This window comes from Melospiza melodia, chromosome 8 (assembly GCF_035770615.1).
Source record: "Melospiza melodia melodia isolate bMelMel2 chromosome 8, bMelMel2.pri, whole genome shotgun sequence".
Lineage (NCBI taxonomy): Eukaryota > Metazoa > Chordata > Aves > Passeriformes > Passerellidae > Melospiza > Melospiza melodia.
Window position 1 is genome coordinate 23457781 of NC_086201.1, and position 14213 is coordinate 23471993.

Genomic DNA, 14213 nt, shown 5'->3' on the forward strand with positions numbered 1-14213 from the left:
TGATCAAGCTCTAAGACTGGAGTATTTACATTCTCTAAATTGGTGGATTGCATTGGGCAGTGTGAGAAGCTGTTCCAGAGCACACCACCACCGTGCATTTGGAACGGGCCAGAAAACAAACTACATCTCCACACCACACCACCTTTCTGTGACACCGCAATTGCTATCAATTGTCCCCTTTCCTCCTTAAAACATTTGTTATTTGGTGTGCTGGCTGCTCGCAGAACAGCTAACTCTGGTTTTGATGCCGAATACTTCTATTCGGAGTGGTGAGGCTGCAGGGTGGCTGATGTTTATCCAGTTCCCATGTGTGACAGAGCGCCAAGGGCAGGCGTTTGTGGCGGCGGGGTAAGAAACACCACGGTCCCGCACCTGCGTGTCCGTGCCCCGACACGAGGCCCGAGCCGAGCCGTGTGAGGTGTGAGCCCGGCGAGGCCGAGGGCTCTGCAGACCGCACGTCCCCCCGGCATCGCCGTTGCTGGGCACCGGCCCGGGGATTCCCGCGGCGGCCCGGAGGCTGGAGCCCCTCGGGAGCCGGGCTCCGCTGACGGCCGCGGGTGACGCCGGCCCGGGCGGAGCGGCCATCGAGGGGCGATCCCACCCCCCGTTCCCGGGCCGCCGCTTTGTCCTTGCCCGGCCCGGAGCACGCGCGCCCCCGGCCGCGGCGGGAGCGCGCCTGCGCGCACCCCGGCGGCCGGCAGACGGGAGCGAGCGCCCCCTCTCCCCTCCCCCGCTCGCCGGGAGCTCCGCCGGCGGCCGCGGGCAGGCGGGGGAGCCCGGGCGGGGCGGGGAGAGCCCGGGGGCGGCCGGGCCCCCTCCCCGCCTCCGCTCCGCGGCGCGCTCCCGCCGCCCCCCCGCCCCGGCCCCCCGGCCCGCCGCGGGAGCCCGCGCCGCAGAGCGGGGCCCGCCAGCGCCACCCGCCGGCCGCGGGGCCGCACCGCGCCTCCCCCCGTCCCCCCCTGCTCCGGCTCTCAATGTTCCACACTGCCCGGCCACAGAGCCGCCGCCGCCGCCGTAGAGCCCCCCGGCCGCCTCCGTACCCTCCTCGGGCGCCGCGGGCCCGGCCCGGCCCCCCGCCATCCCGCCCCTCCGACCCAGCAGCGGGACAGGACGCCGGCGAAGGTAAGGGAGCGGCGGGCGAGGCGGCCGCCGCGGCGGCTGGGCGAGCGCGGTGGGGGGAGGCGGGGAGGAGGCGGGGGGGCTGGTAGAGGAGCTTTGTTCTTGTTTTCGGCGCTCGCTGCCTGGCGGCGGCCGGGAACGCGGGGCCGGCCCGAGTTCACGCCTCACTTGGTGCACACGCACGGTGCGGAGCGGGGCCGGGCGAGCCGCCGCCGCCGCCCGCCGAGCCGAGGCGAGCCGAGGCGGGCTGGCGCTCCCCACAAAGCGCGGCCGGGCGGCCGCCTGGATCCAGCCCTGCCGCAGCTCCCGCCGCTCCTCCTCGGGCCCCCCCGGCCGCCGGGGCAGCCCCCTCCTTCTTCCCCCCCCCGCCCCCCGCCTTTCACGATCGGCGGAAAAATGTCGGTCTGCCTGGCGGAGCTGCGCGGGGAGCGGCGGCGGGGAGAGCTGTGCAGAAGGTGCAGTTTGAATTATGCTTCTTCCCCCTCCGGCAGCTCTGTGGTGGCCAAATGCAGTTCTCGCTGCTGGCCATGTAAATAACTGGGGCTGCTGCTACCCCAGTGGCTTTAAATGCGTCGCGGGGCTTTTCCCCTTACTAAAAAAAGCCCTACCACCAATAAAAAACCAAACCTCGTTCCCCCCGTGCCAGCCCTTTAAATGCTTAGAGCAAGTGTACATTTCCATCTGAAATCAACCCAAGTGTTACTGGCAGTGTATTTTCTCGGAGAGAGGGGAAGAGGGGGGATCTGGCGTTTGGACCCAATAAAATGCTCTGCTCCAGTGTAAATATTTACAGGTTATTAGTGACTTTTTAAAAAACATTTTCAGTGAGGTTTGTTATTTACAGTGTGTCATAAGTTATTAATGTTCATTGCCTAAGTACCCTGCTAAATCTGTCTCGTGCCTTAGAACAAAGTCGACAATTGGCATATTGTTTAAAGTATGAAAAAAATGTGAGTGGGTTTAAAAATTGGAAATATCTGTATTTTCAGAAATGTAAGTATTGCTTTGTAGCTGTCAAACTCCAGTCCTTGAGCATGAGACAAGGAAGTATATTTTGATTAATTTCTCACTGAAACTGACTTGTCACCGATTCAAAGTTTTCTGGAACTTGGGGAACGCCAAGAGAGAGTCCTGCCTTGTATGAACTCTCCCTCTTTTCTTCCCCAAAAAAGTTCTGCATGATGTCCAGTGGTAGGCAGAGGTCAGTGGAGCTTGGGGAATGACAAGAGAGAGTCCTTCCTTGTGTATTAACTCTGCCTCTTTTCTTTCCCCAAAAAGTTCCCCACGATGTCCAGTGATAGACAGAGGTCAGACGATGAAAGTCCAAGTACCAGCAGTGGTAGTTCAGATGCTGATCAGAGGGATCCGCCTGCACCTGAACCTGAAGAGCAAGAAGAACGAAAACCCTCTGCCACCCAGCAGAAGAAGAACACCAAACTATCCAGCAAAACTACTGCTAAGCTATCTACTAGTGCAAAAAGGTAAAGGAAGGAGTGAAACATCCTGCAGTATTTTTGCACGGTATTTGGAGTCACAGTACTTGTGCTGCACTTGTCAGGGCAGAGGCGTTCTTCTTGTAAAGCTATGTGGAAGGGAGTGAACTATCAGCTTGGGTAGTTGCCAGGAGCCTGCTAAGCAGTGTTTTAATTAATCCAAGTCTTGGTGGGGTAACAGTTACACAGAATCCTATGTCTTTTGAAGAGTTGGTACAGAAGTTGGTAACTTACAGGCTGACTGGGAGGGGGGCACCTTGGTAACTTTTGTATTGGCAAAAATGTGTGAGAGAGCTTTGGTGCTTTTTTCCTGAGTTAGGTTTCCATGCCTGATTGGTATAGGGTGGAGTCCTCCTGGAATATTTTATTATGGTTGGTAGACTGATGACAGGCAATGCTGTCTAATTAAAGAAGTCATAAAACCCCAGTGGCTTCTCTGGGTCTTATGAGGGCTTTTCATGATGATGCACAGGAGAGCCTTACACACCTTGAAGGAATGGGTTCATTCTGCCATTCTCCTGGGAGAAGGTTAGGTGGGTTTTCTCCCTTAGGATCTGTGGATTTAAACTGGGATGTTCTACAGGTAGCCTCTACCTTTAAGTATGAGAATCTTCAGAAACCTTGTTTAGTTTTATTGGTTGCACTTTCATTTGCATGTAAATTTATTGGCAGTCTGGCTCTCAAGACATATACTCTGGTAATTTTCTCAAAGATCAACTGTATGAAATGCTCAAACTTTAAATTCTTTAATTCCAGCTGGTTTTGGAGATGAAACATAACTTTCCAGTCCTTTTCCTGGAGTTGCTTTTCTTTGAAAACGTTTACAAGTATCCCGTAGCAAGAAAAGTTGTAAAATAGCTGTAGTAGCTTCAAATTTTGCTTATTCAGTGTGACTGTTGTAGTTCTGACTTTTACAAACACTTTGGTAATTTTGTATTGGACTTAAACTTAGTAAATTCTTTTTGAAATATGTTAAAATTGCTGCAGAGAATGGCTGCATGGCTTTGAAGACTTTTGAGCTTGTTAAAGAAACCCTTCTGAAGTAGGACTGGCTAAAGAGGAAAAAGTTTTGCAACTGCTATGTAGCACTTGTAATTTGTGGCTACTTGTCTTTATTTGACAAGCCTAAGATACAGGTTTTTGACACAGAGTTTTCCCATATTGTCTTTTTTTCATTTAATTGTTGCAAGTCTAATTCCATGCATCTCAGATAGTTCACTAGGCTGAACTTATTGGTATTAATGCAAGGACATCCAGAGCAGTTTCTGTTAGCTCACCTTTTAACATCTGCTATTTGCATGAAATTCACAGTATTGCTCTTATGGGTCCTTTGGTGAAGTCTTGGTCTTTTTAAGAGGAGTTAACCGTGTGTATTTTGAAATTGCACGTCTTATGTACTTGGATAAACTTAAATTGACAGGAAGTTTTCAGTACTCATTTTGCAGATCTTAACTCCTTGGGAATGTTTGTAATAGAGTAAAGTTATGCATAGATTATTTCAAGTTATTGTATCAATTTTTATCACATAAATACAGCTACTGTATAAGGTTGCAGGAGGAAAGGCAGCAGAAGGTATGGAGAGAAGCAAAGTTGATCCAGAGAGATTATTCCAGTAACAGAGACAGCCTGGCAGATCTGCAAATCCACTTTTTAAACACACTGCAAAGTAATAGGTAAAATATTGTGAAAAGAGTGTGTCTGCTGCCAGCACGGTTCATTTGAGCCTCAGTCACAGGTCCTGTAGCTCTGGTTTAAAGTCATTGTCAAATCTGCTTGTGCAGGCTCCCCCCCCACCCCCGCCTCATTTGCATATTAGCTTGAAAAGAAAATCTCCCTGGCAAAAAGTGCTCGGATGTGAAAAAGAGTTACTTTCCTGAATAGTTGTGGGAAATTTCTACCCAGCTCAGCTGTAAGCGTTCTGTTTACATGCAGCGTGGAGCAGGAAAAAAGCTGCAAAGTTTCTCAGCTGTGGGATTTGGGTTATGCCTCTGAGAACAAAGAGGAAGCAGCCATGTTAGCATTACTGAAGGCAAAGCCAATCTTGCATTTAACTGCATGGTGGTAGAGGGCAGTGTAATTCCCTGATTTATTCTATAGACTATCTCAAATGCTTTGTGTCTGTTCTCATTTCACCAACAGAATCCAGAAGGAGCTAGCTGAAATAACCCTTGATCCTCCTCCTAACTGCAGGTATGTAATGGCTTCTTAAATTGTGGTCGGTGGTAGGAAATTAATGTGCTCAGGTTAACAAAAGGCAAACTTCGTGTTTATGACAGGTGACTGTTAGAGATTGCATACAGAGGATTGAACAAGCACACACAATGTTTGAAACTGAAGTTTGATATTTTGTTTGCATGTTGGAGGTGTAGTTATTAGTGATTGATGTACACAGTGAAATCTGTTCGGTTTGTTGTTCATAGCTGGTCACTGCCTTTGTGAAACATTAATTATATGAATGTCAAAATATGCTGAAGCTTTCAACTAAATGTCTGCATGTAGTTTGAACTGGGTTTTTGAGTGCTGAGTTTCTAGAGTGATCTTTTCATTCTGAAGTAAAGAACTGTTATGTGATTTTTATATGCTTTCTCTTAGTATGTTGTTTAACAGATAAACTGAGCTATTGCCTCTAAATTTATGTATCTGTTGGTCAAAGTTGTAGTCTTTTGATAAAAAGAATATTTCTAAGGAAGTTCCCAACTTGGGAGGCACTTCTGTTTGGTTTTAGAAAATAAAATTTTAAGCATGGAAGGCTGAGTGATTTAGTTTTAAAGTGATGGTTTGGAAGTGAAGCACTTGATCTGTAGGAAAGTTAGATAGTAGCACAGTTAGACATTTCTTTAAATCTTTTTAATGTTTTACTTTTATTTAAAGGATATATAAAAATTCTCATTAGCTGGGAGTATCCCATGTTCAGATTTGCAGTAAAGCTAGCTTTAAATAATGTTACTTTCATTTGAGACATCTCCGTAAGATTTCTGACTGGAAGGTATCTTAATAACTCGTGTAACAGTGAGCCATGGATGTGTTTGTAAAATTTGCTGGAAATGCTTTCTGATTCTGTGTTGGAATTGTTTGGCTTTTGAATAGTTGGTGGGTGTTTTTGGAATTTGATAAAATATGAGCTGTTCCTCTGTCTCACTAATCCATGAGTGCAGGGGCTAAAACAAAGCAGTGTTTTATTGAATTTGTGGTGAAGGCATCTTGTCCTGAGGACTATGCTGTAGATTGCCTGTGGCCATCTGATGTATTTGCATGTAGGGTGAGTGGCTCTGTTTGTTTAGGGTTTGGGGTTTGTGTTTTTGTTTTGTTGGTGGGTTTTTTTGTTTGTTTGTTTTGTGGGGAGATAGGTTTGGTTTGGTTTTAAATAACTGCTTTAGATAACTTTAAATAAATTAGTGGGATCTAGTTCTGTGTTGGTCCTGCACTTTATATTTGGACCATCAAAGGGGCATGGCAGAAGAGAAAGTATTTAAATGAAATAGAATCCCGACGCTTTGCTTACAGTTGCCAAAAAGATAATTGTAGCAATTTTGGGTACAGCAAGTTACAGCTTTTAGAAAGAGAAGCTTTCTCACTCTGCAGCACTGTCTGATACTTGGCTCCCTGGTAGAGTGTGTTCCTCTCCTATTAGCACAAGGAGTATTGCAGAGCGTTTTGCTTATTAGCTGGTACAGCCAGATGCCCAGGAATGGTGTTGAGAATGATGAAACACCCGCAATGTGTTTTTTCAAGTTTCTTTGCTACAGAGAGTAGGAAAAAATGTTATTTTTTTGCCATTGTGGAAGTCAATGCTTCTGTTCCCATAGGTATTTTTATGAGGAATTTGGTGGATTTACTCAGTAAAAACTTTATGATGACTGCATTTTTACCTTTTGCAAAAAAAAAAAAAAAAAAATCTACAAGAAAAACAAGCTTCTGTAACAGGAGATCTGGGTTTTCATGATAAGCAGTTTGAACAGAGTTTCAGTGCCCTAAGTATTTACCGTTCCACTGAAACTGACTTGTTAGAAGGAGCTTTTCTGGTACCAAGAAGTAAATGCAGCTGTGTGTTATGTGCAGAAACAGTTGGCACTTTTACTTTCTTATAGGGTGTAGTAGCACAGATTAGGCTACAGACGACGCAGCAGGCTGATGAGACCTCTGCACTGCTCATCATGCAACAAGCAGCAGAATACTACTTACTGCATTTCTTGTGAAAGGAAAAGAATTTGTAAAAAAAAAAAAAACCCAAACCATTTAAAAGCCTGTATAATTTGGGCATATTCACATGTGCTTTAAAAATAAAAACCAGGTGTCTAAGTTCTCCCAGAACTAGTTGTTTCTCTTCCAGTTCTAGAGCACAATCTTATCATTTGCAGTCCACATATTGCAAACTTCACAAGAATACAACTGGCAACTAATGCTCTTGGGTGCTGATAGTCCTTCTGCTTACTCAGTTACATAAGTAATGAAAAATTAGCAATTTTTAAATTGCAGTAATGGCACATATAAAATGTTAAATGTTACTTTAACAGGATCCAGTACAAATACTAAAGTACAAATATGCTGAGCTCTCACATATCATGTTAAATACTGATATCTGCTGCCACTTCTCACCTGGCAATGCAACTGCCCAGAGTCACCCCATGGGAGTGACCCAAGGCTGATTTATCTACTTTAAAATGACACCACTGGCTGTACTGTGATTCTCATGCAAAAGAGGTGTAGATTTTCCCAGCAGTTGCTTTTCCTGCAGTCACACCTATTGCTGTAACATCTGCTTTATAAAAATGTCAGAGCCCCAAGAAAGCCCCGTTCCTGGGTGTGCTGAGCAGGCCTGGGCTGCACACTGATTTCTATTTTAGGCACTGGAATAGCAGAATGACAGGCACAGTAAAACTGACTAAACTGTAGTTTTTCGCTTGCCTGTCTCAACAAAAAGGATTGATTTCTGATTCTGTTAATTGGACAATGAACTGTTGAAAAAATCATGTTGTCATGTATCATGCTGTCATGTTTGTGAGCAGTGAATATGAGCTGCATCTCGGTACCAACTGTAAAACTTAGTATCTTCATGCTGATAGCTTTACTCCTTAACATGAGTAGTACTAAATTCCTGTGATTTTGGTGTGATTTTCAAGAAAGATAAAGCATCAAAAGCTATAAAATTAAGTTCAGTCTTAGGCCACTAAAGATATTGGAGAAAAATTAAGTGCTGCTTTCCACTCATGTTTTCTCCTGTTCAACATAAAAGCCTGAAACATTACTGTCCAACATACACCGTAGCACTAGGACACATAGGTGTAAACTGAGGACAGGTATCTGCTTCCATTTTTTCTTGGTTTTGCAATCTTAACTCAAAGCTGTGCTACTTGATGTAGTGTGCTGTATTTAATTTCTTTGTGCTTTTAATAGCATAAAGCAAAGCTAAAAAGACCTTGGCCCTATTGCTCCTAGGCAGCTCAGTTTCAAACCATGGCCAAGCACTTACACACACTTCAAGGTGTGGAAGTGTGCCAAACCCCACTGTTACAGACTCTCAGGTAAATGCTGCAAAGATTTTGCACGTAGTGCATGGTAAATCTGGGCTGCAGAGATGCTCTTAAATAAGTTTGACGTATCTGGAATAACTATTTTCAGCTCATAGCATAAAACTGTTTGGATCAGAGGTCACTGCTCTGTAGTTAAGGTTTTGTCTGAGGCTGCTGTTGAGACCTGCAGCTCAGGTGGAGCAGGGCGCTGCTGTCTCCAGCTCTCATTGTATTTCCTGGATTTTAGGGCTGGCACAAGTGGGGCTGTTCCCAGGGGTGCTGTGATTTATAGCAGCTTCCTTTAGCTGTTCCTGGCTGCCCTGCTGATCTACAATAACAAAAATGTGTATTCCCGGTTTTCTTTGCTTGCTCTTCCTCATTTCCATTCCTAAATTAAATATTGCTCTTCTCTGTGGAAAAGTTTTTGAAGTTCTATTTAATAACACTCATGTCAGCTTAGTTTATAGTTTACAGCCCATTTGCAACAAATCCACTTTAATGTAAACTTTGCAGGAAATGAATGCAAGCACCAAATTCAGTGTATCCACTCAGAGCTTAATTCATGTGGTTTAAAAAGTGGTGAGTTGAAATAGTGCATCTTTCCCAGGTAAGCGGGAGAATGTAAGTCTTTTATATCCTGTGCTGTAAATTTGCTTTAATCTCTTCTCTTTACTAAAGCGAAAATCAGATATTTGAAAGCAGATGGTTAAAAAGAAAAAAGTAAAATGGAAAGGCCAGGTATAACACATGCCTTGGAGCACTGGTCAGAGAAACAACTTGTTTTCTTTGTAGCTGCTGGGAAATGGGACTTAGTGCTAAGGGAGAGCTGCTTGGATCACCCCAAAAGCTCCCTGCTCTGTCTCATCTTCTAGCCATTGAGTGCCTGACCTTACAGGTCTGTTGGAAAGATTTTCCTTAATAGGGATTACAATATTGATTCCTATTTATTTTCAGGCCTTGTATGCTAATATATACTAATGAGATTTCTTGAGCAGTACTACAAAAGGTGGCAGTTGATGATTTTGCTGTTTGTAGCCTCTCCTAGACTTGCAAATAGGTTATTGGTTTATGGGTAGTTAGTTTTGAAATTATGTATATTAAAATAACACTCCAAAGTATGTGGACTAAGAACAAAAGGAAGGAAGATGTGTAAGGGGTTTGTTTTAATACAGGATTTTTCTGCTTCCTAAGAACTGCATTTGTCCCTTTCATTACTGCCACATCTTGGGCTAATTCCACCCTGCAGAGTGTTGCCAACACCAGGGTCTGGAGTTTGACACAAAGAAGAATGCCTGCAAAACCCTGGCAGGCGAACGCTATTACTGCTTTGGTTATGGACCCATGAATCCAGATGTGTGTAACTGTCGGACTGTGCTTGTTATTCCATCAGTGTGGAGCACTGCAGTGTGTGTTTAAAGCAATATTGTGAAGGTATTCCTCAGACCAGCAATTTAAGCTCTTTCAGTTGAGCTGTCTGAAACAACGAGGAGCAATGAAAACTTATGCTGGTGGTGCAGACTCGTCCACGTGCAGAGGTAGCGCTGGATTTGAGCTAATGCAGCCTTGTGTTTGTGAGGAAGGTGCTGCAGCTAAGATTGCAGAAGCATTCCTTTTGTTAGCATACTCTGTCTGCAGTAAGGTTATAGGCAAATGTTTACTCTGCAAACAGTTGTGCCTGTTGAAGATGTTACTGCACAGCTGTGGTTTGCTCCAGTTCTGCCACGGAGGTGACTGCTTCAGTCAGAAAGTGAAGCAGATTCATGTGATTACTCTGTAATGCTCCCCAGGGAGGGAAAAAAAAAGGAAAAAAATCATCCAAGTTTGCTTAAATGGTTTAAATAGGTGATTCAAATGAACTCTGCTGGGTTTTTCCTCTCTCCTCTCAGAGTAGGCATTGTTCACACAAAGCTTTTTGCCACACACACCAGGATATGAATAAGCCAATCCATTCCTTTGTCTCTCAAATATAGTAAGTTTCCATCTCCCCTTTGTCAAAACCAGGCATTCTGTTGCTTTTATGAAATCAGGAGGAGAAAGAATATATTGCACGCAGTCAAATAGCAGGCCTTTATACAGTAGCACAAGTGTGTGCCCTCTTCACATGTATGTTTTTTTCTTCCACTCAAGCTGTTGACTTTTCAGATCGGTGTCAGTCTCCCAGTTTTGTGTTTATTCTGTTGATTTCTTGTTGGGCAAATGTCTTCATAGTACTAAATACTGAATCCCAGTGAAAAAAAAAAAAAAGTCAGTTTTTCTGGTTTCCACCTCTGCAGTGAATACCCAGTTGTGAGCACTAAATGGTTCCCTATAGAAGAGCAGTTGATTAAGGTGTGTAAAAGACAGTTATGTTTAAAGTATGTCCCCAAATGCTTGTGCTGAAGCTGAATGGGCAAAATTTTAAAAAATCACCCAAACTCTACTTGATAATGTATCTTGTGACACATTATGCTTTTTATTGTCTCTCCCTGCCCAGCACTGTCACCACTGAGTGCAGTAAATGCATTCTATGTGAAAAGACAGCTGAAATTTGCAGAATGGTTTCGAGAATACAACCCACAAGATTAGTTCTAACACTTCCTTCCCTATACAGAAGTTTACAGTTAAAAAAAATACAGTGAAGAGGGTTCATGGCTCCTCTCCAAACATATTTGAAGTGACTCTCAAATGAATATTGAAATTTTACTTGTTAGTATTGCTCATATCTGATTTATCTAGAATTATTTCTCCTAAGCATTTTCTTCCCTTCTTCTTCTTCCTTCCTTCCTTTTTTCTAACCAGAAGACTATAGTCCAGGTCAGAGTAGGAAAGAGTGGTGTAATTTAGCACAGCATCAGAAGTCTGGTGTTTTTGTATTACTGTCCAGTTGGAGAAGAAACCTTTATGTTACAGAGTGGCTTTTACCTTATTTGCTAGTAGTGAGTGAAACTGCTTAAGTAAGAGGGATGATGCAAATTTAGAAAGGCATTTTAGTAAAATATTTAAGTGTTAAGTAGAGCCAGACTGCACTGATATTTATACTTTCATTTAAAAACTGCACTAGTGAAAGATTGTGTAACTCCTGAACGTTTTGAATTGTGAGAATATTTAAATTACTTTCTTTTCAGTTGAGACTAGCTGACAGATCTACTAACTCAAAATGCCTCAAGTTATGGGAATTTTTTCCCCTCTGCTAGTATTGACCTCCTGCAAGCTGTAAACCAAGGTTTTTTATCAGCCCCCACACAGTAAATTTCTCATGCAAGTATTATTCTCAGTGGCATAATTAAGAGAGGGTTATGCAACACAAATCGACATATTTACTCATGGGAGTAAGTTTTCATGCCTGCAGATTTGCAGGTTTGACACTTGTGTGAGCAGTGTCCACAGTACTGTCCTACCTGCTCTGAAACCTGTGTGTTAGTCCAAAGATTGTATAGATACTTGGCTAGTTTATAATAGCACTACTGTGAAAATGAAAAGAAAATAAAATTTATGTTTTTGTACGTACTTTAAAGTTGCAGAAATGGTTCAAACACGTTTTCATTCAGCTACTGGTGTTAAAGAACTGATGCTCATTTTGTCTTATCTGGAAACAGTAGTAAAGCCTGACCAGTTTTTTAAACAATTCTTTAGGTACTAGTGCAAAAATTTGTGAAAATGCCAAGTAATGGGTCTTAGAGTTAAGGACAAATCTGCTTTTTGGATTTGTATAACTGTACAAAGGCCCTGCAGGCTCTGTGACAAAACTGACTAAAGTATGCCAAGTATATGTATAGTTCTTTCTTTTTACACTCAAGCTGTGCATTGCTCACCCCTGCCAGCCTGTCATACTTAGTTTGTGATCAATAGTATGTGTGGCAGGGTCCTAGCACTGAATGCTTCCCCCTCTCACTGACTTGTCTCTGTGTATCAGTTTCTCTACTATTATAGACTTGGGAGACCTACTTCAAATTCAATTTAACAAAGTGCAAGTACAAGAGAATCAGCTAAACAGCATCAAACTCTTTATGTAAAATTACCTAATCCCTATAAAACTGATGTGTGGAGGTTTCTTGGAGCTGGTGTAACGTGGGTTTGCATAGATGTGGAACATTTTGAGACAGGTAATACACAGATCATTAAAAATACATTGAGCATATTTTCTGAGTTCAGGGCTGGGTAGGCAGGAGCAGGAATATCCAGCTGCTGTCTCAGACAGAGGCATGGGTACCATTAAGCTCTCCAGAAGCTCTGCAGTTCCTTTACATTGATGCCTTACTTTGAGCCAGTAACTGCTGGTGATAAATGAGTCCTAGCCTGCTTGCATTAATTTGGATTAATTTTCCCTCTGCAGAGAGTGCACTATACTGTTACCTAGTTCAGAACTGTGGCTGGAGTAGTTGTTAATTTTATAGCACTTACAGTAAAACAGGCTGGCCAGACCTTTTGGGAACTAAGATGCAAATTCAGTTGACAATGATTAAGTTACCATTGTAAGCATCACTTTCAGAAACAAAGGAGGGATAAGATTTTTTTGATGAAACAGCAAAGTGACCCGTAGTTAGCAGTGAGTCACTTTCATGTTGGAAGAATCTGTAGAGGACCATCTGACAGTCCCTAGTAATTGATGTTTCCCTTATTGATGAGGATACTGCCCTAGAGCATATAAATACTGCCTTTGGAGTTAACAGTGGGGACCAAAGGGTTTTAGCACATTGGAGGACAGGACTAGAATGCTGAGTGATGGGGGCCAATGTAGGAAGTGACCTTAAAAATATTGTGTAATTTAATAATGAGAACTGCAAGGTACAGCGCTTTAGTAGGCTTAATTAGCTGCACAAATCTATGGGGAAAAAAGATTGGATGAGGAGTTCTTCACAATAGGTGTAGCCTCTTTGAGGATCATGTGCTTTGAAGGAAGAAGGAAAGGAAAATATCGTCAGATATAGAAGAAAGTTGCTGCAAAGGAAGTAAGGCAGTTGTTGCTAGTCCAGGGTTGGTAATTATGACAAGCAACTTCAGTTGCTAAAATGAAGACCTAATATCAATGTGGGAGTACCTGGACATAAAGACAGCATGCAAAAGGTGGTGGGTCTGCATTGCCAGAGGTTTTTAAGAAACAAAGGACTGACAGGAGCAGTTTAGATATAGTTTTTTCTATTTCAAGCAGGAAATAGACTAAGTGACCTCTTAAAGACCAGTTTGACCAAACTAGCATTAACACTGGATTTAAATTATAATGCTAAAGGAAAGCTTGCAGGGAAGTGATTCTCATTTCATTTAAAAACTGTAATTTAGTCAGGGTTTTGTAGTATAATCATCCTGGAAGATATACAGGTGCTATGATTCCAAGCAGTAGCAACAATTATTTAAAAAGTCATTGGAAGTGCACAAATTTTGTGCTGTTGTCAGTCAAAAAAAGCAAATGTCCTGTGATTTTTCTGCTGATTTATTGTTCCCCTCTGTCTGTCTCCTCCCCCCCAATTTTGGCATTGTTTTAATTTTTACCTCGTCTTACTTTAATTGCACAAATTTGTTACTTTCTGCTAACTAGAAATTAACTAGGCACATGTTCTCAGTTCTCCAGAAGTGTGTCACCTTTGTGAGAAGCAAATAGCACAGTAGATCTGCAGTAGATCTTGAATTTTGATGCCGCATACGCTCTGTGCTTGGGTGCTCTGTGTTTGTTCCCCAGGCCCATGAATATCTCTAACATTGAGCTAAACAAAATCAAGAGGCATTTTTGTCCTTATAAAGAGGCAGTTTGCAGTAGCTATGCAAGCACTAATGCATGTTGCCCAGCACCCCAAATGGATCAAGCACATCAGAAAGCAGTTGTGCAGTGCTGTCTGTGCCCATGGATCCTGGCTTGAGGCACCCTCTGGAATCAGAGCTCAGACGATTGTAGTGAAAATGTAAGCAGCCTGGCAGGTTTCCAGCTGATGAGTTAATGCTGCTATAAACTTGAGTAGTTCCTCTCTGAGGCATGCAGAAGGGTGCAGGAGCTGGGAAGGTAGCCAGCAAAGTCAGAGAACAGACAGCAAAGCTAAAGGCCAGCCTCAGGGATTCACAATGAATTGTCTTGGAGGTGAGTTCCTCCCTTGCCAGAAACCCTTCATGTAGCTTCAGTGGC

General features: G+C 43.4%; 1 protein-coding gene across 2 annotated transcripts in view; it reads left to right on the forward strand.

The window, feature by feature from the left end:
- Positions 1–1014: 1014 nt before the first annotated feature.
- UBE2E3 (ubiquitin conjugating enzyme E2 E3) overlaps positions 1015–14213 on the forward strand; it is a 55449-nt gene continuing 42250 nt past the window's right edge. Inside the window, exons 1-3 of one of the 2 annotated variants that reach the window (XM_063162257.1) lie at positions 1015–1122; positions 2398–2600; positions 4752–4802. In XM_063162257.1, coding sequence (XP_063018327.1) covers positions 2407–2600; positions 4752–4802 — 245 coding nt within the window. In that variant the 5' untranslated portion in view covers positions 1015–1122; positions 2398–2406. Of the gene's footprint in view, positions 1123–1522; positions 1575–2397; positions 2601–4751; positions 4803–14213 lie in introns of those variants that run through there. The other variant, XM_063162258.1, reaches the window with a different exon arrangement.